Below are 26,375 nucleotides of genomic sequence, written 5' to 3'. Positions count from 1 at the left end.
GTGCTTCCTCAGAGGTAGGGGGGCCAGCAGGCCAGAGGTGGATGAACGCAGTGCCCTTGTTTGGGTGTAGGGCCTGATCAGAGCCTGAAGGTATGGAGGTGCCGTTCCCTTCACAGCTCCGTAGGCAATCACCATGGTCTTGTAGCGGATGCGAGCTTCAACTGGAAGCCAGTGGAGAGAGCCGTCCCTCTAGAAAATGTGTGGGGTAAATTAGTGTTCCGAGTTGTCTAATAACGGATGTAAAAAAAGAACGATAGCAAAAATTTGTTATGTAAAAATGATTTCATACTCCACATTTAGGGGGGCCACAAGGGGGTCCAAAATTGTTGTCACAGGGGCACTGCCCCCCCCAGAACCGCTAGTGTGACCTGGCCAAGATACAAGATAAAGCAAAGCAGTTCGACACATACAACACAGAGTTACACATGGAATAAACAAACAGTCAATAATACAGTAGAAAAAGTCTATATACAGTGTGTGCAAATGAGGTAGGATAGGGAGGTAAGGCAAAAAAATAGGGCATGGTGGCAAAGTAATTACAATATGGCAATTAAACACTGGAATGGTAGATGTGCAGAAGATGAATGTGCAAGTACAGATACTGGGGTGCAAAGGAGCAAGATAAATAAATACAGTATGGGGATGAGGTAGTTGGATGGGCTATTTACAAATGGGCTATGTACATGTGCAGTGATCTGTGAGCTGCTCTGACAGCTGGTGCTTAACTTCTTATGGCTGGGTGGCAGTATTGAGTAGCTTGGATGAAGAAGGTACCCAGAGTAAACTGCCTGCTACTCAGGCCCAGAAGCTAAGATATGCATATTATTAGTAGAGTTGTATAGAAAACACTCTAAAGTTTCTAAAACTGTTTGAATGATGTCTGTGAGTATAACAGAACTCATATGGCAGGCAAAAACCTGAGAAAATATCCAACCAGGAAGTGGGAAATCTGAGGTTTGTAGTTTTTCCAAGTCTTGGCCTATCCAATATACAGTGTCTGTGGGGTCATATTGCACTTCCTAAGGATCCACTAGATGTCAACAATCTTTAGAACCTTGTTTGAGGCTTCTACTGTGAAGTGGAGGGGAATAAGAGCTGATTGTATCAGGTGTCTGCCAGATGGGCATGAGCTTCAGCCATGCACGTGCCCGTGAGAGGTAGCCGAGTTCCATTGCATTTCTAAAGACAAAGGAATTCTCCGGTTGAAATCTTATTGAAGCTTTATGATAAAAACATCCTAAAGATTGATTCTATACATCGTTTGACATGTTTCTACGAACTGTAATGGATTGTTTTGAGCTTTCGTCTGGCCTGCGCGTCGTGAATTTGGATTTGTGAACTGAAGGCGCGAACAAAAAGGAGGTATTTGGACATAAAGGATGGACTTTATCGAACAAAAATGTATTGTGGAACTGGGATTCCTGGGAGTGCATTCTGATGAAGATCATCAAAGGTAAATATTTATAATGGTATTTCTGATTTCTGTTGACTCCAACATGGCGGATATATTTTTGCCTTGTTTTTGTGTCTGAGCGCCATACTCAGATTATTGCATGGTGTGCTTTTTCGGTAAAGCGTTTTTGAAATCTGACACAGCGGTTGCATTAACCTCTCTAGGCTAGGCGGGACGAATTCGTCCCACCTACGTAACAGCCACTGCTATCCCGTGGCGCGATTTTCAAAACCTTAAAAATCCTATTACTTCAATTTCTCAAACATATGACTATTTTACAGCCATTTAAAGACAAGACTCTCGTTAATCTAACCACACTGTCCGATTTCAAAAAGGCTTTACAACGAAAGCAAAACATTAGATTATGTCAGCAGAGTACCAAGCCAGAAATAATCAGACACCCATTTTTCAAGCCAGCATATAATGTCACCAAAACCCAGAAGACAGCTAAATGCAGCACTCACCTTTGATGATCTTCATCAGATGACAACCCTAGGACATTATGTTATACAATACATGCATGTTTTGTTCAATCAAGTTCATATTTATATCAAAAACCAGCTTTTTACATTAGCATGTGACGTTCAGAACTAGCATACCCCCCGCAAACTTCCGGGGAATTCGCTAACATTTTACTAAATTACTCACGATAAACGTTCACAAAAAGCATAACAATTATTTTAAGAATTATAGATACAGACCTCCTCTATGCACTCAATATGTCCGATTTTAAAATAGCTTTTTGGTGAAAGCACATTTTGCAATATTCTAAGTACATAGCCCAGGCATCACGGGCTCGCTATTTAGACACCCGGCAAGTTTAGCACTCACCATAATCATATTTACTATTATAAAAGTTTCATTACCTTTTGTTGTCTTCGTCAGAATACACACCCAGGACTGCTACTTCAATAACAAATGTTGGTTTGGTCCAAAATAATCCATCGTTATATCCGAATAGCGGCGTTTTGTTCGTATGCGTTCCAGACACTATCCGAAATAGTAAAGAAGTGTCACGCGCATGGCGCAATTCGTGACAATAAAATTCTAAGTATTCCATTACCGTACTTCGAAGCATGTCAACCGCTGTTTAAAATCAATTTTTACGACATTTTTCTCGTGAAAAGCGATAATATTCCGACAGGGAATCTCCTTTTCGGCAAACAGAGGAAAAAATCCCAAAGGCGGGGGCGGTCGGGGTCACGCGCATAAGCCAGTGTCTCTTGATCGGCCACTTGAGAAAGGCGATAATGTGTTTCAGCCTGGGGCTGGAATGACGACATTCTGTTTTTTCCCGGGCTCTGAGCGCCTATGGACGACGTGGGAAGTGTCACGTTAGAGCAGAGATCCTTAGTAAATGATAGAGATGGAAAAGAAGTTCAACAAATGGTCAGACAGGCCACTTCCTGTAAAGGAATCTCTCAGGTTTTGACCTGCCATTTGAGTTCTGTTATACTCACAGACACCATTCAAACAGTTTTAGAAAATTTAGGGTGTTTTCTATCCATATGTAATAAGTATATGCATATTCTAGTTACTGGGTAGGAGTGGTAACCAGATTAAATCGGGTATGTTTTTTATCCAGCCGTGTCAATGCTGCCCCCTAGCCCTAACAGGTTAAGGAGAAGTTTATCTAAAGTTCCATGCATAACACTTGTATTTTCATCAACATTTATAATGAGTATTTCTGTAAATTGATGTGGCTCTCTGCAAAATCACCAGAGGTTTTGGAGGCAAAACATTACTGAACATAACGCACCAATGTAAACTGAGATTTTTGGATATAAATATGAACTTTATCGAACAAAACATACATGTATTGTGTAACATGAAGTCCTATGAGTGTCATCTGATGAAGATCATCAAAGGTTAGTGATTCATTTTATCTCTATTTCTGCTTTTTGTGACTCCTCTCTTTGGCTGGAAAAATGGCTGTGTTTTTCTGTGACTAGGTGCTGACCTAACAATCGTTTGGTGTGCTTTCGCCTTTTTGAAATCGGACACTGTGGTTGGATTAACAAGAAGTTTATCTTTAACCTGTTAGGGCTAGGGGGCAGTATTGACACGGCTGGGTAAAAAAAATGTACCCGATGTAATCTGGTTACTAATCCTACCCAGTAACTAGAATATGCATATACTTATTACATATGGATAGAAAACACTCTAAAGTTTCGAAAACTGTTTGAATGGTGTCTGTGAGTATAACAGAACTCATTTGGCAGGCAAAACCCTGAGACATTTTCTGACAGGAAGTGGATACCTGATGTGTTGTATTACCTTTAAACCTATCCCATTGAAAAACACAGGGGCTGAGGAATATTTTGGCACTTCCTATTGCTTCCACTAGATGTCACCAGCCTTTACAAAGTGTTTTGAGTCTTCTGGAGGGAGATCTGACCGAACAAGAGCCATGGAACGATGATGTCCCATTAGACACCTGGCGCGCGAGTTCATGTTGGGTACCCTCGTTCCAATACGTTATAAAAGAGTATGCATTCGTCCACCTTGAATATTATTCATGTTCTGGTTAAAAAGGCCCTAATGATTTATGCTATACAACGTTTGACATGTTTGAACGAACGTAAATATATTTTTTCCCCTCGTTCATGACGAGAAGTCCGGCTGGCTTAGATCATGTGCTAACAAGACGGAGATTTTTGGACATAAATGATGAGCTTTTTTGAACAAAACTACATTCGTTATGGACCTGTGATACCTGGAAGTGACATCTGATGAAGAGAATCAAAGGTAATGGATTATTTACATAGTATTTTCGATTTTAGATCTCCCCAACATGACGTCTAGTCTGTATCGCAACGCGTATTTTTCTGGGCGCAGTGCTCAGATTATTGCAAAGTGTGATTTCCCAGTAAGGTTATTTTTAAATCTGGCAAGTTGATTGCGTTCAAGAGATGTAAATCTATAATTCTTTAAATGACAATATAATATTTTACCAATGTTTTCTAATTTTAATTATTTAATTTGTGACGCTGACTTGACTGCCGGTTATTGGAGGGAAACGATTTCCTCAACATCAATGCCATAGTAAAACGCTGTTTTTGGATATAAATATGAAGTTGATAGAACTAAAAATGTATGCATTGTCTAACATAATGTCCTAGGAGTGTCATCTGATGGAGATTGTAAAAGGTTAGTGCATCATTTTAGCTGGTTTTATGGTTTTGGTGACCCTGTCTTTGAATTGACAAAACATTACACACAACTCTTGTAAATGTACTGTCCTAACATACTCTAAATTTATGCTTTCGCCGTAAAACCTTTTTGAAATCGTAAAACGTGGTTAGATTAAGGAGATGTTTATCTTTCAAAGGGTGTAAAATAGTTGTATGTTTGAAAAATTGGAATTTTGACATTTATTTGGATTCAAATTTGCCGCTCTTGAAATGCACCTGCTGTTGATGGAGTGCACCACGGGTGGCACGCTAGCGTCCCACCTAGCCCATAGAGGTTAACATGGTGTAAAATACTTGAGGAATTTTAATTATGAGATTTATGTTGTTTGAATTTGGCGCTATGCACATTCACTGGCTGTTGTCATATCGATCCCGTTAACGGGATTTCAGCCGTAAGAAGTTAAAGCTAGTGAGGGAGATATGAGTCTCGAGCTTCAGTGATTTTTGCAGTTCGTTCCAGTCATTGGCAGCAGAAAACTGAAAAGAAAGGCAGCCAAAGGAAGAATTGGCTTTGTGGGTGACCAGTGAGAAATACCTGCTGGAGCGCGTGCTATGGGTGGGTGCTGCTATGGTGACCAGTGAGCTGAGATAAGGCAGGGCTTGACCTAGAAGAGACTTGTAGATGACCTGGAGCCAGTGGGTTTGGAGACGAGTATGAAGCGAGGGCCAGCCAACGAGAGTCTCTTTTGGAAGAAGCTAGCTAGCTAACGAAGAACAACAAAGAATATCTAGTTAACAGAAGAAAAGAAAGAGAAAATCAGGACAGAAGAAAAAGGATATCAAAGTGAAACAGTTCTCTAAAGACACAAGAGACAATAATACAAGAAACAACACTTCTGTAGCTTGTCAACTATGTGTCTGTCTATCCCTGTTCTCTCCCCTCTGCACAGGCCATACAAACGCTTCACACCGCGTGGCCGCTGCCACTCTAACCTGGTGGTCCCAGCGCGCACGACCCACGTGGAGTTCCAGGTCTCCGGCAGCCTCTGGAACTGCCGGTCTGCGGCCAACAAGGCTGAGTTCATCTCAGCCTATGCTACCCTCCAGTCCCTAGACTTCCTGGCGCTGACGGAAACATGGATTACCACAGATAACACTGCTACTCCTACTGCTCTCTCCTCGTCTGCCCACGTGTTCTCGCATACCCCTAGAGCATCGAGCCAGCGGGGTGGTGGCACTGGAATCCTCATCTCTCCCAAGTGGACATTCTCTCTTTCTCCCCTGACCCATCTGTCTATCTCCTCATTTGAATTCCATGCTGTCACAGTTACCAGCCCTTTCAAGCTTAACATCCTTATCATTTATTGCCCTCCAGGTTCCCTTGGAGAGTTCATCAATGAGCTTGACGCCTTGATAAGTTCCTTTCCTGAGGATGGCTCACCTCTCACAGTTCTGGGTGACTTTAACCTCCCCACGTCTACCTTTGACTCATTCCTCTCTGCCTCCTTCTTTCCACTCCTCTCCTCTTTTGACCTCACCCTCTCACCTTCCCCCCCTACTCACAAGGCAGGCAATACGCTTGACCTCATCTTTACTAGATGCTGTTCTTCCACTAATCTCATTGCAACTCCCCTCCAAATCTCCGACCACTCCCTTGTATCCTTTTCCCTCTCGCTCTCATCCAACACTTCTCACTCTGCCCCTACTCGGATGGTATTGCGCCGTCCCAACCTTCGCTCTCTCTCTTCCGCTGCTCTCTCCTCTTCCATCCTATCATCTCTTCCCAAACCTTCTCCAACCTCTCTCCTCCCTTTCTGCATCCTTTGATTTTCTCTGTCCCCTATCCTCCAGGCCGGCTCGGTCCTCCCCTCCTGCTCCGTGGCTCGACGACTCACTACGAGCTCACAGAACAAGGCTCCGGGCAGCCGAGCGGAAATGGAGGAAAACTCGCCTCCCTGCGGACCTGGCATCCTTTCACTCCCTCCTCTCTACATTCTCCTCTTCTGTCTCTGCTGCTAAAGCCACTTTCTACCACTCTAAATTCCAAGCATCTGCCTCTAACCCTAGGAAGCTCTTTGCTACCTTCTCCTCCCTCCTGAATCCTCCTCCCCCTCCCCCCCTCCTCCCTCTCTGCGGATGACTTCGTCAACCATTTTGAAAAGAAGGTTGACGATATCCGATCCTCGTTTGCTAAGTCAAACGACACCGCTGGTCCTGCTCACACTGCCCTACCCTGTGCTTTGACCTCTTTCTCCCCTCTCTCTCCAGATGAAATCTCGCGTCTTGTGACGGCCGGCCGCCCAACAACCTGCCCACTTGACCCTATCCCCTCCTCTCTTCTCCAGACCATTTCCGGAGACCTTCTCCCCTTCCTCACCTCGCTCATCAACTCATCCTTGACCGCTGGCTACGTCCCTTCCGTCTTCAAGAGAGCGAGAGTTGCACCCCTTCTGAAAAAACCTACACTCGATCCCTCCGATGTCAACAACTACAGACCAGTATCCCTTCTTTCTTTTCTCTCCAAAACTCTTGAACGTGCCGTCCTTGGCCAGCTCTCCTGCTATCTCTCTCAGAATGACCTTCTTGATCCTAATCAGTCAGGTTTCAAGACTGGGCATTCAACTGAGACTGCTCTTCTCTGTGTCACGGAGGCTCTCCGCACTGCTAAAGCTAACTCTCTCTCCTCTGCTCTCATCCTTCTAGACCTATCTGCTGCCTTTGATACTGTGAACCATCAGATCCTCCTCTCCATCCTCTCCGAGTTGGGCATCTCCGGCGCGGCCCACGCTTGGATTGCGTCCTACCTGACAGGTCGCTCCTACCAGGTGGCGTGGCGAGAATCTGTCTCCGCACCACGCGCTCTCACCACTGGTGTCCCCCAGGGCTCTGTTCTAGGCCCTCTCCTATTCTCGCTATACACCAAGTCACTTGGCTCTGTCATATCCTCACATGGTCTCTCCTATCATTGCTATGCAGACGACACACAATTAATCTTCTCCTTTCCCCCTTCTGATAACCAGGTGGCGAATCGCATCTCTGCATGTCTGTCAGACATATCAGTGTGGATGACGGATCACCAGCTCAAGCTGAACCTCGGCAAGACGGAGCTGCTCTTCCTCCCGGGGAAGGACTGCCCGTTCCATGATCTCGCCATCACGGTTGACAACTCCCTTGTGTCCTCCTCCCAGAGTGCTAAGAACCTTGGCGTGATCCTGGACAACACCCTGTCGTTCTCCACTAACATCAAGGCGGTGACCCGATCCTGTAGGTTCATGCTCTACAACATTCGCAGAGTACGACCCTGCCTCACACAGAAAGCGGCGCAGGTCCTAATCCAGGCACTTGTCATCTCCCGTCTGGATTACTGCAACTCGCTGTTGGCTGGGCTCCCAGCCTGTGCCATTAAACCCCTACAACTCATCCAGAACGCCGCAGCCCGTCTGGTGTTCAACCTTCCCAAGTTCTCTCACGTCACCCCGCTCCTCCGCTCTCTCCACTGGCTTCCAGTTGAACCTCGCATCCGCTACAAGACCATGGTGATTGCCTACGGAGCTGTGAAGGGAACGGCACCTCCATACCTTCAGGCTCTGATCAGGCCCTACACCCAAACAAGGGCACTGCGTTCATCCACCACTGGCCTGCTGGCCCCCCTACCTCTGAGGAAGCACAGTTCCCGCTCAGCCCAGTCAAAACTGTTCGCTGCTCTGGCACCCCAATGGTGGAACAAGCTCCCTCACGACGCCAGGACAGCGGAGTCAATCACCACCTTCCGGAGACACCTGAAACCCCACCTCTTTAAGGAATACCTAGGATAGGATAAAGTAATCCTTCTAACCCCCCCCTTAAAAGATGTAGATGCACTATTGTAAAGTGGTTGTTCCACTGGATATCATAAGGTGAATGCACCATTTTGTAAGTCGCTCTGGATAACAGCGTCTGCTAAATGACTTAAATGTAAATGTAATGTAAATGTAATGTTTTGTCAATTCAAAGACAGGCGTCACCAAAACCATAAAACCAGCTAAAATGATGCACTAACCTTTGACAATCTCCATCAGATGACACTCCTAGGACATTATGTTAGACAATGCATGCATTTTTAGTTCTATCAAGTTCATATTTATATCCAAAAACAGCGTTTTACTATGGCGTTGATGTTCAGGAAATCGTTTCCCTTCAATAACCGGCAGTCAAGTCAGCACCACAAATTAAATAATTAAAATTAGAAAACATTGGTAAAATATTATATTGTCATTTAAAGAATTATAGATTTACATCTCTTGAACGCAATCGACTTGCCAGATTTAAAAATAACCTTACTGGGAAATCACACTTTGCAATAATCTGAGCACTGCGCCCAGAAAAATACGCTTTGCGATACAGACAAACGGCCATGTTGGAGAGATCTAAAATCGAAAATACTATGTAAATAATCCATTACCTTTGATTCTCTTCATCAGATGTCACTTCCAGGAATCCCAGGTCCATAACGAATGTAGTTTTGTTCAAAAAAGCTCATCATTTATGTCCAAAAAGCTCCGTGTTGTTAGCACATGATCTAAGCCCGCCGGACTTCACTTCATGAACGAGGGGAAAAAATATATTTACGTTCGTTCAAACATGTCAAACGTTGTATAGCATAAATCATTAGTGCCTTTTTTAACCTGTTAGGGCTAGGGGGCAGCATTGACACGGCTGGATAAAAAACATACCCGATTTAATCTGGTTACCACTCCTACTCAGTAACTAGAATATGCATATACTTATTACATATGGATAGAAAACACCCTAAATTTTCTAAAACTGTTTGAATGGTGTCTGTGAGTATAACAGAACTCAAATGGCAGGTCAAAACCTGAGAGATTCCTTTACAGGAAGTGGCCTGTCTGACCATTTCTGGAACTTCTTTGCCATCTCTATCATTTACTAAGGATCTCTGCTCTAACGTGACACTTCCCACGTCGTCCATAGGCTCTCATAGCCCGGGAAAAAGAGAATGTCGTCATTCCAGCCCCAGGCTGAAACACATTATCGCCTTTCTCAAGTGGCCCATCAAGAGACACTAGCTTATGCGCGTGACCCCGACCGCCCCCGCCTTTGGGATTTTTTCCTCTGTTTGCCGAAAAGGAGATTCCCTGTCGGAATTTTATCGCTTTTCACGAGAAAAATGACGTAAAAATTGATTTTAAACAGTGGTTGACATGCTTCGACGTACGGCAATGGAATACTTTGAATTTTATTGTCAGGAATTGCGCCAAGCGCGCGACACTTCTTTACTATTTCGGATAGTGTCTGGAACGCACGAACAAAACGCCGCTATTCGGATATAACGATGGATTATTTTGGACCAAACCAACATTTGTTATTGAAGTAGACGTCCTGGGTGTGCATTCTGACGAAGACAACAAAAGGTAATGACATTTTTATAATAGTAAATATGATTATGGTGAGTGCTAAACTTGCCGGGTGTCTAAATAGCGAGCCCGTGATGCCTGGGCTATCTACTGAGAATATTGCAAAATGTGCTTTCACCAAAAAGCTATTTTAAAATCGGACATATCGAGTGCATAGAGGAGGTCTGTATCTATAATTCTTAAAATAATTGTTATGCTTTTTGTGAACGTTTATCGTGAGTAATTTAGTAAAATGTTAGCGAATTCCCCGTAAGTTTGCGGGGGGTATGCTAGTTCTGAACGTCACATGCTAATGTAAAAAGCTGGTTTTTGATATAAATATGAACTTGATTGAACAAAACATGCATGTATTGTATAACATAATGTCCTAGGGTTGTCATCTGATGAAGATCATCAAAGGTGAGTGCTGCATTTAGCTGTCTTCTGGGTTTTGGTGACATTATATGCTGGCTTGAAAAATGGGTGTCTGATTATTTCTGGCTTGGTACTCTGCTGACATAATCTAATGTTTTGCTTTCGTTGTAAAGCCTTTTTGAAATCGGACAGTGTGGTTAGATTAACGAGAGTCTTATCTTTAAATGGCTGTAAAATAGTCATATGTTTGAGAAATTGAAGTAATATGATTTTGAAGATTTTGAAAATCGCGCCACAGGATGGCAGTGGCTGTTACGTAGGTGGGACGAATTCGTCCCGCCGGTCCCATAGAGGTTAACCAGAACATGAATAATATTCAAGGTGGACGAATGCATTCTCTTTTAAAACGTATTGGAACGAGGGTACCCAACATGACCTCGCGCGCCAGAGTCTAATCGGCCATCACCGTTCCAAGGCTCTTGTTCGGTCAGATCTCATAGTAGAAGATTCAAAACACTTTGTAAAGGCTGGTGACATCTAGTGGAAGCAATAGGAAGTGCCAAAACATTAATCAGCCCCTGTGTGTTTCAATGGCATAGGCTTAAAGGTAATTCAACACATCAGGTATCCACTTCCTGTCAGAAAATGTCTCAGGGTTTTGCTTGCCAAATGAGTTCTGTTATACTCACAGACACCATTCAAACAGTTTTAGAAACTTTAGGGTGTTTTCTATCCATATATAATAAGTATATGCATATTCTAGTTACTGGGTAGGATTAGTAACCAGATTAAAATCGGGTACGTTTTTTTTATCCAGCCGTGAAAATACTGCCCCCTAGCCCCAACAGGTTAAAAGATTTAGATGCACTATTGTAAAGTGGTTGTTCCACTGGATATCATAAGGTGAATGCACCAATTTGTAAGTCGCTCTGGATAAGAGCGTCTGCTAAATGACTTAAATGTAATGTAAATGTAAATGAGAGTGTACAGGTCGCAGTGGTGGATAGTATATGAGGCTTTGGTGACAAAACAGATGGCACTGTGATAGACTGCATCCAATTTGTTGAGTAGAGTGTTGGAGGCTATTTTGTAAATGACATCGCTGAAGTCAAGGATCGGTAGGATGGTCAGTTTTACGAGGGTATGTTTGGTAGCATGAGTGAAGGATGCTTTGTTGCCAAATAGGAAGCCGATTCTAGATTTAATTTTGGATTGGAGATGCTTAATGTGAGTCTGGAAGCATTGTTTACAGTCTAACCAGACACCTAGGTATTTGTAGTTGTCCACATATTCTAAGTCAGAACCGTCCAGAGTACGCTGAACGGGCGGGCAGGTGCGGGCAGCGATCAGTTGAAGAGCATGCATTTAGTTTTACTTGCATTTAAGAGCAGTTGGAGGCCACAGAAGGATAGTTGTATGGCATTGAAGCTCATCTGGAGGTTAGTTAACTTCTTATGGATGGTGGGACGATTGAGTCGCTTGGATGACTGACGTGCCCAGAGTAAACTGCCTCCTACTCACTCCCAGAACTAAGATATGCATATTATTAGTAGATTTGGATAGAAAATACTCTAAAACTGTTTGAATGATGTCTGAGTATAACAGAACTCATATGGCAGGCAAAAACCTGAGAAAAAGTCCAACCAGGAAGTGATTTGTAGTTCTATCTAATCCCTGTTAAAACTACAGTGTCTGTGGGGTCATTTTGCACTTCCTAAGGCTTCCATTGGCTGTCAACAGCCTTTAGAAACGTGTTTCATGCGTCTCCTGTTACTGGGCAGAGAATAGGAGCTCAGTCTATCAGTGGACTGCCTGGGAGCAGTGCGTTGTTTACTGCGCATTCACGCTGGCGCGCCGCTCATTCTTTTTCTTCTGTAATGAATACCCTATTGTGCGGTTGGAATATTATCAACGTTTTATTTTAAAAAGACCCTAAGGATTGATTGTAAACATCGTTTGACATGTTTCTACGAACGGTAATGGAACTATTTGACTTTTTGTCTCTTTTTTACACACACGTGTAATGCCTTTGGATAGTGATCTGTACGCACGAACAAAACGGAGGTATTTGGAACAAAAATAAAATTTGTGGAAGTAGGAGTCCTGGTAGTGCATTCCGACCAAGATCAGCAAAGGTAAGGGAATATTTATAATACTAATTCTGAGTTTAGTTGACTCCAGAACTTTGCTGGTATCTGTATAGCTTGCTTGATGGTTGAGCTCTGTACTCAGAATATTGACAAATGTGTTTTCGCCGAAAAGCTATTTTAAAGTCTGACACAGCGGTAGCATATCTATAATTATTTCAATAACTGTTGTAAATTTTATCAACGTTTATGATGAGTATTTCCGTAAATTGATGTGCTCATTCACCGAAAGTTTTGGTGGGAATACATTTTCTGAACATCACGCGCCAATGTAAAATGGGGTTTATGGATACAAATATGAACTTTATCGAACAAAACATACATGTATTTTGTAATATTGAGTCCTGGGAGTGAAGGATGCTTTGTTGCCAAATAGGAAGCCGATTCTAGATTTATGCATATCTTAGTTCTGGGACAACTACAAATACCTGTCATCTGATGAAGATCATCCAAGGTTAGTAATTGATTTTAGCTGACTTTCTGGTTTTTGTGATGCCTCTGCTTGCTTGGAAAATGGCTGTGTGGTTTTTCTTGTTTTGGTGCTGTCCTAACATAATGTAATGTTTTGCTTTTGCCGTAAAGCCTTTTTGAAATCGGACACTGTGGTTAGATTAAGGAGAATCATATCATTAAAATGGTGTATAATACTTTTATGTTTGAGAAATGTTAATTTTGAGATTGTTGTTTTGAATTTGCCGCCATGCACTTTTACTGGCTGTTGTCATATCGATCCCGCTAACGGGATTCAAGCCATAAGACGTTAACAATGTCCAAAGAAGGGCCAGAGGTATACAGAATGGTTTTGTCTGCATAGAGGTGGATCAGAGATTCACCAGCAGCAAGAGCGACATCATTGATGTATACAGAGAAGAGAGTCGGCCCGAGAATTGAACCCCCATAAAAACTGCCAGTCCGGACAACAAGCCCTCCGATTTGACACACTTAACTCTATCAGAGAAGTAGTTGCTGAACCAGGCGAGGCAATCATTTGAGAAACCAAGGCTGTTTAGTCTGCCGATAAGAATGTGGTGATTGACAGAGTCGAAAGCCTTGGCCAGGTCGACGAATACGGCTGCACAGTAATGTCTTTTGTCGATGGCGGTTATGATATCGTTTAGGACCTTGAGCATGGCTGAGGTGCACCCATGACCAGCTCTGAAACCAGATTGCATAGCGGAGAAGGTATGGTGGGATTCGAAATGGTCGGTAATCTGTTTGTTAACTTGGCTTTCGAAGACCTTAGAAAGGCAGGGTAAGATAGATATAGGTCTGTAGCAGTTTGGGTCTAGAGTGTCTCCCCGTGGCAGCTTTCCAATCTTTGGGAATCTCAGATGATACGAAAGAGAGGTTGAACAGTAATAGGCGTTGCAACAATTTCGGCAGATAATTTTAGAAAGAGAGGGTCCAGATTGTCTAGCCCGGCTGATTTGTAGGGGTCCAAATTTTGCAGCTCTTTCAGAACATGAGCTATCTGGATTTGGGTGAAGGAGAATGGGGTATGCTTATTTAAGATGGTGAGGAAGGCACTTTTAAAGAATAACCAGGCATCCTCTAGTGACGGGATAAGGTCAATATCCTTCCAGGATACCCGGGCCAGGTCGATTAGAAAGGCTTGCTCACTGAAATGATGAGGGGTGGTCGTTTGACCGCAGACCCGTTACGGATGCAGGCAATGAGGCAGTGATCGCTGAGATCTCAGGTGAAAACAGCAGATGTGTACTTGGAGGGCAAGTTGGTTAGGATGATATCTATGAGGGTGCCCGTTTTTACAGATTTGGGGTTGTACCTGGTGGATTCATTGATAATTTGTGTGAGATTGAGGGCATCAAGCTTAGATTGTAGGATGGCCGGAGTGTTAAGCATGTTCCAGTTTAGGTCACCTAGCAGCACGAGCTCTGAAGATAGATGGGGGACAATCAATTCACATATGGTGTCCAGGGCACAGCTGGGGGCAGAGGGTGGTCTATAGCAAGCGACAACGGTAAGAGACTTGTTTCTGGAAATATGGATTTTTAAAAGTAGAAGCTCTAATTTTTTGGGTAAGACCTGGATAATAAGACAAAACTCTGCTTTAGATTGCAACACCGCCCCCTTTGCCAGTTCTATCTTGTCGAAAAATGTTATAGTTAGGGATGGAAATGTCAGTTTTTTTTTACTTCTTGACTGATATCTTGATGTTGCTTCAATATATCCACTTAATTTTCCTACCTCATGATGCCTTCTATTTTGTGAAGTGCACCAGTCCCTCCTGCAGCAAAGCACCCCCACAACATGATGCTGCCACCCCTGTGCTTCACGGCTGGGATGGTGTTCTTCGGCTCGCAAGCCCCCCCCCTTTTCCTCCTAATGTAACGATGGTCATTATGGCCAAAAGGTCCTATTTTTGTTTCATCAGACCAGAGGACATTTCTCTAAATGGTACAATCTTTGTCCCCATGTGCTGTTGCAAACCGTAGTCTGGCTTTTTTATGGCGGTTTTGGAGCAGTGGCTTCTCCTTGCTGAGTGGCCTTTCATGTTATGTCGATATAGGACTAATTTTACTGTGGATAGATACTTTTTATTAGCACTTTTCGCACCAAAGTACGTTCATCTCTAGGAGACAGAACGCGTCTCCTTCCTGAGCAATATGACGTCTGCATGGTCCCATGGTGTTTATACTTGCGTACTATTGTTTGTTCAGATGAACGTGGTACCTTCAAGTGTTTGGAAATTACTCCCAAGGATGAACCAGACTTGTGGAGGTCTACAATTTATTTTCTGAGGTCTTGGCTGATTTCTTTAGATTTTTCCATGATGTCAAGTAAAGAGGCACTGAGTTTGAAGGTAGGCCTTGAAATACATCCACAGGTACACCTCCAATTGACTCAAATGATGTCAATTAGCCTATCAGAAGCTTCTAAAGCCATGACATCATTTTCTGGAATTATCCAAGCTGTTTAAAGGCACAGTCAACTTCGTGTATGTAAACTTCTGACCCACTGGAATTGTGATACAGTGAATTATATGTGAAATAATCTGTCTGTAAACAATTGTTGGAAAAATTACTTGTGTCATGCACAAAATAGATGTCCTAACCGACTTGCCAAAATTATAGTTTGTTAACAAGAAAAATGTGGAGTGGTTGAAAAATGAGTTTTAATGACTCCAACCTAAGTATGTAAACTTCCGACTTCAACTGTATGTAGATGTATTTGTGTGATATATAAAATTGGCCGATTAATCGGTAACGGCTTTTTTTGGTCCTCCAATAATCAGTATCGCCGTTGAAAAATCATAAATCGGTCGACCTATAGTCCTCAGTACATGGGCAAGAAGATGAGAGCAACAGGAGTGTGCTTGACAGGTGTTGTCCCACCTTGCATAAAACAATATCCCATTAGCAAAGAAAGCTATGGCTCTACTAAAGTTGTGGAGGCTCCTAACATCATCATACAATGTGGCACACCATGTAATCCAGCTACTCTGATGCTTCCTCCATAAACCACATTACTTGAACACGACTGTTGTGAGTTGGTTTTGGATCAAATCTGATGGGTTTATTAAGAGTCATCCGTTGGAAAACCCTGAGTTTATCTTATACACAGACGGTTCAAGCGTTGTGGAGGGGGGTGTGAGGAAGGCAGGCTGGGCAGTTAGTACGGTTGGGTTCTGAGAATATGAAATATACTTATTCATGTCACTTCACTGAGGGAGAGAGGGCTTTCATAGTGTCCGTTGAGTTTTTTTATCCTGAGAATTAGAACCTAACACTACAATGGACAACGTGATAGTGACAGGCACGTTAGATTTAAGAAAATCAGACGTTCACTTTATGAGTGACACAATGTTTAACTATTGCATACAACTCTCTAATGCAGTAGCGGAAGCAGACAGACAAGTAAAAGAGGCGTGGGGAATAAGTCCCGAGGGGGGACATGACGTAGTACCAGCACAGTGGGTGATGGTAAAAAAATATTTAACAGAGACATTAGGGCCAAAATGGTAAGGTCCTTATCAAGTTCTGCTCATAACGAGGTCAGCAGTACAAGTCCATGGAAAATCGCGATGAATACATGTCACTCATTGCAAGGTTGTCCATGTTGATGACAAAGCGGAGCCTTGAGAATAAAGAACTGATTGATTAGCAATCGGGGGCCAATCTCGGGTGAAGAAGCATAGTAAGATGATCAGAACCTGATATGCTTCTATGTTATACACCGCAGTCATCATATTAGGGATATCTAGCTGAAATATCCAACTTCTTCCTGAAAATCGGGACATGCTTACTTAGGGAAATCTATGTGAAATATCAATTTCTCTTGAAACCAGGACATGTTACTTTCACTTTTTTGTTTCCTTCATTACAGGTTACTAGAATCTACAGTCTGAAGCAATATCCCTTGACCCAAGGACTGTACTTGAAATAATACAAGATCACTGGTGAAGTGTTCACTAGAGAAGTCCTTATCAACCAGTGGAACGGAAGAATTAGAAAGGAAGAATAATTCCTCACTACCGGCAGACTTTCAGAACATAATTTCAAATAGTTATCTATGTGGGACTGATACCAGTGTGGAAGAGCAGATCACTTTTAAAGGACTTGGTAAATGAGTACCTTGCCAATAGGACAATTGAATATTATGGTCTTGTAGACAATTTAATTTTTTTGAGTTTCCTCCTAATACAGGATGTGATAGGAATCGTAAGGGCTCATAGTAATGGCTGGAATTGAATGAATGAATCATTACACCGGTTAATACTTATTTTCTATAACTTTGTTCGAAATCTATTTCTTATTGTAACAACAAGTAAAATATGGCCTTTGTGTTCTATAGAAATGCAAGGTGTTTAATGTGAATGATTTTATGCTTAACTGCTAATGTTTTTTATACTGTATATTTTTTCATGTTTTTTTATTATTTTCTAAAAATAAATTTTAAGTATATTTCTTTTTAAAATGGTCTAGGGGGGAGTGTAAGAATATTTCGAAGATAAATACACAACGCAGAGGACGAGAAGTCAAGAGTACTATAAGTCTAGAGTATTAACAGTCAATATGGAATTATCAATTGAAATAGTTGGTTTTCAGTTCAACATCTGTTAGCTATGAGTTCAGGACTGACATTCCTATGTGTGGCACGTTCTCATTGGTCCCACCTGAAATAGGATACTTGTTATTTTGCCATTGGCCCAGTTTTATTGCAAGGAATTCTAATTGGCCAACAACAGGCTACGGCTGGGTTATAAAACAACATCCTGTCCCTTTGTTCTGTGGAGAGAATCACTGAGGACAGGGAAGGAACGTCCATCTAACATCTACCTCTCAGCATAACACCTATGATTTAACCTCTTTGAATAAACCTATTTTCCTCCCCCTGATTTGCTATGGGGTTTGTGTTGTTAAAGAATAACATCAACTGCTAACAGCTCCAAAAGTGAAAACCCTGTCCAGCAGAGCAGGCAAATACTGAAAGTATTTGAAAGAATACGATATGAACCCAGGTCTGTTTGTGATAAGGACTATCTGATGGATTATATGGTTTTACCAGTGTAGGAGAGACCCCAGCTGTCGTCATCTTTCCCCAACAGGCTGCAGAAGGTATGTCTGTACTTATCCAGGCTCACGTCACAGGTTCCGATGCCTACCATCTACACAACATCGAAGAGTCTTCATTCAACATGTTCACCTTAACAACATAACATCAAAATAGAACAGTAATCAACATGCTCACCATCATACAATATGCAAAAGATTCACAAAATAAACTTTAGGAAAGAGAAACCACTAAACTTCCTAAGGTCTTACAAGCCTAAGCACCAACCCCCAGCAGACGAGGCTGGTAAAGAGAGAAATCAGAGGACAGGCTCATAGTAATGGCTGGAATTGAATGAATGAATGCTGTCTCCTGAGTAATGATGGGCAGAGCCTCACCATATCTGTCCCGTACACTGGTGATGTCATCTTGATCTCCCAGAAGTGCTGTCCATCTGCCAGCTCCTTGGAGCCTCTTATGGCTGCTGTGCCGCAGCTGTACTCCGTGTGGAAGTTGACTTTGCGGTTGTCGCAGGTCATCAACGTGGCCATGGAGCGGTTACTGTCATCCCACACCCAGTCGAAGTCTGCAATGTCAAGAGGTCAGTGGATCAAATGACAGTTGACTTCCAACATTTCAGACACTTAAGATATTTTAATAAGCAAATAATGGTGAGAGCTTCACTTTGGGAACTCCCTGATACAGCCTGGGCATGAAACAGAAGAAAACCCTCAGAAACAGTGTGAAATACCTGAACTTGACCTATAAAAAATGCTCACTTTCCACTTCAAAACGTTTTGCTACGGTGTAACCCTTCTGAACACAACCGTAGTTCCCCACTCTGCCCCTCCAGTCCTCACCCTGGTCTTCCTCTCCACAGTGGCAGTCTTTGATGCGGTGGAAGCCCCGGAGACGTGGGTTGTAGCTGGGCTCAGCCTGGGAGTCGCAGGTGCAGTACGACTCTCCGGTAACGGGCACGGCACTGGGGACCGGTGGCACCACAGGACGGTAGTCTGGCTCAGAGTCTGAGTCACTGTACTGCAGAGGCCACAAACAGTACATAACAGTGCTCAAATATGTCAGCTGTACTTGACTCCGCTTTTCTGGCACAATGGAACCGTCTACGTCACAGGTGTCAAACTCATTCCACGGAAGGCCAATTGTCTGCGGATTTTCGCTCCTCCCTTGTACTTGATTGAACAACTTGCCTTAGGTCCCTCATTAGTTAGGAACTCCCCTCACCTGGTTGTCTAGGTCTTAATTGGACACAAACTGAAAGGAAATAACAAAAACCAGAAGACTATCTTCTCTATGGAATGAGTTTCACACCCCTGGACTACGTCCGTCACAAACCGACCCTTACCTGTAAGCGTTCGTAACCCCACTCCTCACTTTCTGAGGCCAGTACCAGCGCCCGGGAATCAGCATCTCGCCGTATTCCACTCCACACGTAACGCCACGCCCGGCTGTTCCTGCTCCGCCTTGACATTGCAGCAGGACACCTGGGGGAAGGACGAGTCAGGAGAGTCAGAGTTGGGTGGACAAAGGTTGCATCCAAAATGGCACCCTATTCAGTGCATTACTTTTGACCAGAGCCCTATGAGCTCCAGAAGTTGACAATTTTACAATGTAGGCAAATATGTGATATACAGTGCATTCGGAAAGTATTCAGACCGCTTGACTTTTTCCACATTTGGTTACGTTACAGCCTTATTGTAAAACGTATTAAATAGTTTTTTCCCCCTCATCAATCTACACACAATGCCCCATGATGACAAAGCAAAAACTGTTGTTTTTGCAAAAAAAATTGTAACTGAAATATCACATTTATATAAGTATTCAGACCCTTTACTCAGTACTTTGAGAGCCCCGACGATCGATCTGAACATTAACACGCATCGCTTGCGGTACGGTTATGGCAGCATAAGGACCTTATATTTCATATCAGTGAGAAATCATTTTCAAAAAACAAAAAGAATACATTGATACACATACACCTTTATAGGGTTAGTGTTAGAGGTCGACCGACTATGATTTTTCAACGCCGATGCCGATTATTGGAGGACCAAAAAAAGCCGATACCGATTAATCAACCGTTTTTTTTTTAATGTATTTATTTATTTGTAATAATGACAATTACAACAATACTGAATGAACACTTATTTTAACTTAATATAATACATCAATAAAATCAATTTAGCCTCATAAATTATGAAACATGTTCAATTTGGTTTAAATAATGCAAAAACAAAGTGTTGGAGAAGAAAGTAAAAGTGCAATATGTGCCATGTAAAAAAGCTAACGTTTAAGTTCCTTGCTCAGAACATGGGAACATATGAAAGCTGGTGGTTCCTTTTAACATGAGTCTTCAATATTCCAAGGTTGTAGTTATTATAGGAATTATAGGACTATTTCTCTCTATACGATTTGTATTTCATATACCTTTGACTATTGGATGTTCTTATAGGCACTTTAGTATTGCCAGTGTAACAGTATAGCTTCTGTCCCTCTCCTTGCTCCTACCTGGGCTCGAACCAGGAACACATCGACAACAGCCACCCTCGAAGCAGCGTTACCCATGCAGAGCAAGGGGAACAACTACTCCAAGTCTCAGAGCGAGTGACGTTTGAAATGCTATTAGCGCGCACCCGGCTAACTAGCTAGCCATTTCACATCGGTTACACCAGCCTAATCTTGGGAGTTGACAGGCTTGAAGTCATAAATAGCGCAATGCATTGCGAAGAGCTGCTGGCAAACGCACTAAAGTGCTGTTTGAATGAACGCTTACGAGCCTGCTGCTGCCTACCACCGCTCAGTCAGACTGCTCTATCAAATCATATACTTAATTATAACATAACACACAGAATTACGAGCCTTAGGTCATTAATATGGTCGAATCTGGAAACTATCATCTCGAAAACAAAACGTTTTTCCTGTCAGTGAAATACGGAACCGTTCCGTATTTTATCTAACGGGTGGCATCCCTAAGTCTAAATATTCCTGTTACATTGCACAACCTTCAATGTTATGTCATAATTACGTAAAATTCAGGCAAATTAGTTAGCAACGAGCCAGGCGGCCCAAACTGTTGCATATACCCTGACTCTGCGTGCAATGAACGCAAAATGACAATTTCACCTGGTTAATATTGCCTGCTAATCTGGATTTATTTTAGCTAAATATGCAGGTTTAAAAATATATACTTCTGTGTGCAAAGCTGTCAAGGCAAATGGTGGCTACTTTGAAGAATCTCAAATATAAAATATTTTGATTTGTTTAACACTTTTTTGGTTACTATATGATTCCATGTGTTATTTCATAGTTGATGTCTTCAATGTAGAAAATAGTAAAAATTAAGAAAAACCCTGAAATGAGTAGGTGTGTCGAAACTTTTGACTGGTACTGTATATTTCACTGTGACCTGTTGCTGACTGTCAGGCAATGAGGCAGGCTGATGCTGAGTGAGTGATTGGTGGGGAGGGCCGGAGGGGTTTGTGTTAAGAGAGCACCACAGTTATTGGCTGAGTCATGTGAGCGAGAGGACAGAAAGCAGCACGCGTGCACGTTGTGACAACTTTTTACCAGTTGAATGTAGGCCATTTAGACTGTCATTAGGGAGACACCTATTTCTAACCCTTTTTCCATAAAACACTATGCTAGAACTGATGCACATCAAGAAACAATGGAGACAAAGTGTAACAGGTGTAACATATACTTTGTATTTCACAGAAAACCCCTCATTTATTTAAAAGGTTATTTTGAAATGTATTACACTACATTCAAGATAACTATTTTATTGTAGTCATCTTCTAAATTGTGATGTTGTGATGCCATCAACAGGAGCCATGCTTTTACTCCTCAGTTAGCTCAAAGTGTGATGAGGAAAGATGTTTATGTATGTTTATTTGTCTTTTGAATGTGAATGTTCACTAATGCACAAAAATATTAAATAGATGTAGTCTTGTTGCACAACTGTCAGTAGGAATATATATTTGCGTGAATGGGGATAATTTTCGAGTGCAACTTTGCAAGGCTAGCCCAGCTAGAGAGAGGGTCTCTTTCAGGTACAGACAGCGTGAGTTTTGTGATGATTTTCTCACGGTATTCTTTACAATCTTTTGTCAGGGAAATATACTTGAGTATGAGGGTCCAGATGGCAGCATTGTTTGCCTTGGATTTGTAGCCATTCCATACAGGTATTTTGTCAAATGTGACATTTTTGAATTTCATGTTTAATGTGCCTAGTTAGCTGTCGTACATTTTGTTACCTGTCTGGTCATGTCAGGAATGGTGGTTGCCTCATTAGTATGCCTGGGGTATAATAGTACATTCAAATAAATAGTACTTATTAGCAAATTATCAGTATAATGGTGTACAACTTTAATAAAAATGAAATTTGAGTCTTTTTAAAATATGAACATGTACATTTTGTACGATGCATTCTTTTGTTGATGTCAGTTTGCTCAAAGCGTGGTGAGGAGAGGCAAATATACTTGTGTATGAGTCCAGACGGCAGCATTAACATTTGCCTTGCATTTCTATCCATTCCATGCAGTCATAAAAAAAAAGAGAGACAACCAGCAGAATTGTGTCCAGAGCTTTCCCTTCCCTTCCACCTAAAACTCACCAGAAGACAACGCAGAAAGGTACCGGTATAGAACTGGTTACAAAAGCACTGGAAAACGGCTTTGGGTACACTAGAGCGCATTACATAAATTCGCTCAGAGGTGGTTTAAACTGCATTCTAATGTTGACTGCTTAAAGAAAAAGGTATCAAGCAAAGTGCTTTATGCATGCTCAGTTCTTGGGTCTCCGGGGCTACCCGAGTGGACATTTGAAATGGAAGTTATGAAACTCCTTCACGTGGTTCTTCTTATGGGGAAAAGTCCTCAATGTAACTGACATTAGGCTAAATGTGGAGAATTATACATTTGCCTCTGCTGGCCATCAACTAGCCTATTAAATGTATATGCCATTGTAGGCTACCATTTCATACAATAAATATGTTGGAATGACAATATCACTGGAGTCATTGCAAATCATTTTGTGTCACTTGTGTAGCCTACCTGGACCTGGCAAAGCAATTTAATAAATAGCCTACAACAGTTTGTTGTTGTAGCCTTGTGTTATTATGAATGCATTAGATTGACGTAACAGTTGTCAGATTAGGCTACAAGTAAAACAAATTAAAAAAGAAACACTGGCTGTTGTTGACAAGCATATTCAGTTCATATACATATTATTAAAATGTAATTCATTGATTGAAATTATGACCCCATCCTCAGTAGCCTATTCAAGCAGGATATTGGGAAACAAGCACCTCTTATTGTGAAATCGCCTCACTATTCATTAATAAATTAGTCTTAATTTGAACTAAGCAAGCTGCTAAATCATTCAGTTTATATCTTGCCTACATCTTGTCTAGGATACTGTAGACTATCTGAAATGAGATGTAGGCCTATCAGGGGCGAAAGGATACCCGCCTTAAGCTAAGCAAACTACAGCAAAATGTAATTGCATTCATAAACACAGATTTTAGTCTGTAGCCTATGCCTATTGAAATTACAAGTCAATCTTGCAAATGGGCCATTTATAACGGTTTGTAGCCTTAATATCTGGCACATAATTGCCAGAAAATAGCCTAACAGTTTTTTATGTTCATCCAAGTGTTTCTTGCTCAGAGATTTCCTGTCGGATTTATCTATAGTTACGCACATGCGCAAAGAATACTGATTGGCTGAAAGCTGTGCTATATCAGACCATCTATCACGGGTATTACAAAACATAACTTTTTACTGTTCTAATCACAGTGGTACCCAGTTTATAATAGCAATAATGCACCCCGGGGGTTTGGGGTATATGGCCAATATACCATGGCTGACGGGCTGTATCCAGGCACTCCGCATTGTGTCATGCTTAAGAACAGCCCTGAGCCGTGGTATATTGGCCATATACCATACACCTCAGGACGGTTGAGCTAGCGTGCGCTAATGTGATTAGCATGACGTTTTAAGTAAAGAGAACATTTCCCAGGGCAGAGACATATCTGGTATGGGCGGAAATCTTAAATTCTTGTTAATCTAACTGCACTGTCCAATTTACAGAAGCAATTACAGTGAAAAAATACCATGCTATTGTTTGAGGAGAGTGCACAGTTCTGAACTATAAAATGAATTAATAAACCAATTAGGCACATTTGGGCAGTCTTGATACAACATTTTGAACAGAAATGCAATGGTTAATTGGATCAGTCTAAAACTTGGCAAATACAGAATTGCACCTAACCTGGAATAATACAGTGTGACCTTTCTCTTGCATTTCAAAGATGGGGGGGGGGCCGGGGGGGGGACCCATCTTTTACCAGATCTAATGCGTGATATTCCTTTCAAACGGTATCAAGAACATGCATATTCTTGCTTCAGGTCTTGAGCTACAGGCAGTTAGATTTGGGTATGTAGTTTTAGGCGATTTTTTTTATATTTTTTTTAAAGGGTCCAATCCTTAAGAGGTTGCAACGTCATAACTTGCAATTATTATTATTTAGAGGTAACCCGAATTTTGCTTCTAATGTTGTTACAAGTTACTATGCTATTCCTTCTTAATTGGCTCAATAACGTTACAGAAAAAGGGTTTATTGTAGAGATATGGCAACTCCTCCCATGCTGTCAAAAAAAATGTGCGCTAGTTTTTCCAAGCCTTTGAGTGGTCATGGGCTCAACATTTTCACTTCACCTGGCAACCCTGCGTCTATCTGTACACTTCACATACCATCAACTGTCATGCACAGATTTTAGCTAGCTCCATTTTACTTACCTAGTTGCTGTGCATAAAATATCCATCCATCTGTTTAAGTGTGTGTGTGTTTAAGTGACCAAGCCACGCAAATATGTAGGCTAGCCTACTGACTAGATCATACAATCAATCATCTCGTCTGGTACGTTTTGGGCCTAGCTGGCTCGCGAACAGCCCCAACGGTGCTGCAACACGTTTTCAATTTAACTAACGTCAACGGGCTAGCTGTGCCTCCTTGGTCAATGACTAAACATTTACATTATGGCAAAAATGTAAGAAATAATATGCATCATAACTAGTTACATATATACAGTTTAACCTTTCTCCAACAACATGTTATTTTTGTTGACGTTAGCTAGCTTGCAAGTACCTAGTTAGCTACAGTTGGCTGGCTAGACAGCGTTAGCGCGATTGCTAATTTACCTGTACTGTAACGTTACCAGCCGTCCGTTTCCTGTCCGACACTTAAAAATAAGCCCTTAGTCTTCGTTAAATGTCACAGGACTGTACAGGCCAATATCCTTATGAAACATTTGCAGCGAAGTACTTTCTTTACTAACATGCTAGTCGGCCAACTAGCTTAAGTCACTCTCTATGACAGAGTTTCTAAACCGAGGCGCAACATCGCGAGACTTCCGGGAAAGCTTGCCAAACAGACCAGGCCGGGTTTGAGACTTCAATGAGATACGTCAAAAAGTATTCCTTAGTTGTTACTTTTCTCAAAATCGAAAGGCACAACCTGGATTCTAACAATGTTTTAAGTAGTTCAACACGTTATTATTCCAACCTCGTGAAAGTGCGAAACTGACACGTGTTCATTTTCGTCACAAATTACTTTATAGTTAAGGGGTGCGTTTGAGTTGAAGGCTTGCACATGCGCAGTTTGGCGCGAGAGTCCGTTAACCCGATGCGGTGTTTCTACGCATGCATTTAGCTCGCCAACGTCGCCACCAACATCGCCTGATGCGGGATTTCTACTGGAGAAGCAGTTTCTGCCCAACTTCAAACCAGATTTTTTTATAACTAACCCAAGCTAGACCAGAGCCTGTCGTTTCCAATGGGAATAAATTAATCAGTGTGCAAAGTGGGCAGAGCCAAGCACCAGCTATGGAAATCATATTGGCGCGTTCTAGCATTTATTTCCATATTTCCGTTAGGGAACGCCCACTTTGAAGTGCGTGTGTGCAGTAGCTCATTTCGCACTTGCACTCCGAAACAACGCAATTTTTTAAAACTTTGGCAAAGGGTAAAGTCAACAAAACGCAGTCCTCTCTGTTACAGATTTTAGTTTTGGAAACAGAAAACTGTATGGCGATCAAATGTTTCATCAATGATAAAATTTGCAGAATTTCTGTCAAAATCCATCTCGCTCCACCTTCTACTGGGCTTCCTCATATTTGGTAGTGAGAGGAAACGCCAACTGGACGCTTCACATTAATACATCCGGTGAAATATCTGACTCATTGTTCTGTGTTCCTACTGTACTGTCTGACAATCATGACCTACTTTCCGGCAACAGACAAACAATACTTTGTCAAACCAACTGCTGCCATGTGGGATTTTCTTC

The 26,375-nt window shown here is 42.1% G+C and overlaps 1 protein-coding gene across 4 annotated transcripts in view; it reads right to left on the bottom strand.

Moving 5' to 3' along the window:
- The window catches only part of LOC106583885 (SPRY domain-containing SOCS box protein 3), a 34,431-nt gene extending 8,807 nt beyond the window's left edge, over nucleotides 1-25,624 (bottom strand). Inside the window, exons 1-5 of one of the 4 annotated variants that reach the window (XM_014168509.2) lie at nucleotides 25,232-25,624; nucleotides 19,380-19,518; nucleotides 18,796-19,054; nucleotides 18,415-18,602; nucleotides 18,029-18,131 (exon numbers count right to left, since the gene is read on the bottom strand). In XM_014168509.2, the coding sequence (XP_014023984.1) occupies nucleotides 18,029-18,131; nucleotides 18,415-18,602; nucleotides 18,796-19,054; nucleotides 19,380-19,505 (676 nt within the window). In that variant the 5' untranslated portion in view covers nucleotides 19,506-19,518; nucleotides 25,232-25,624. Of the gene's footprint in view, nucleotides 1-18,028; nucleotides 18,132-18,414; nucleotides 18,603-18,795; nucleotides 19,055-19,379; nucleotides 19,519-24,829; nucleotides 25,174-25,231 lie in introns of those variants that run through there. The other 3 variants (XM_014168510.2, XM_045706150.1, XM_045706151.1) reach the window with 3 other exon arrangements.
- Between the last annotated feature and the right edge of the window lie 751 nt (nucleotides 25,625-26,375).

Source organism: Salmo salar, chromosome ssa23, assembly GCF_905237065.1.
Source record: "Salmo salar chromosome ssa23, Ssal_v3.1, whole genome shotgun sequence".
NCBI lineage: Eukaryota > Metazoa > Chordata > Actinopteri > Salmoniformes > Salmonidae > Salmo > Salmo salar.
The sequence above is the reverse complement of the archived record's forward strand: the minus strand, read 5'-3'. Positions and strand labels throughout refer to the sequence as shown.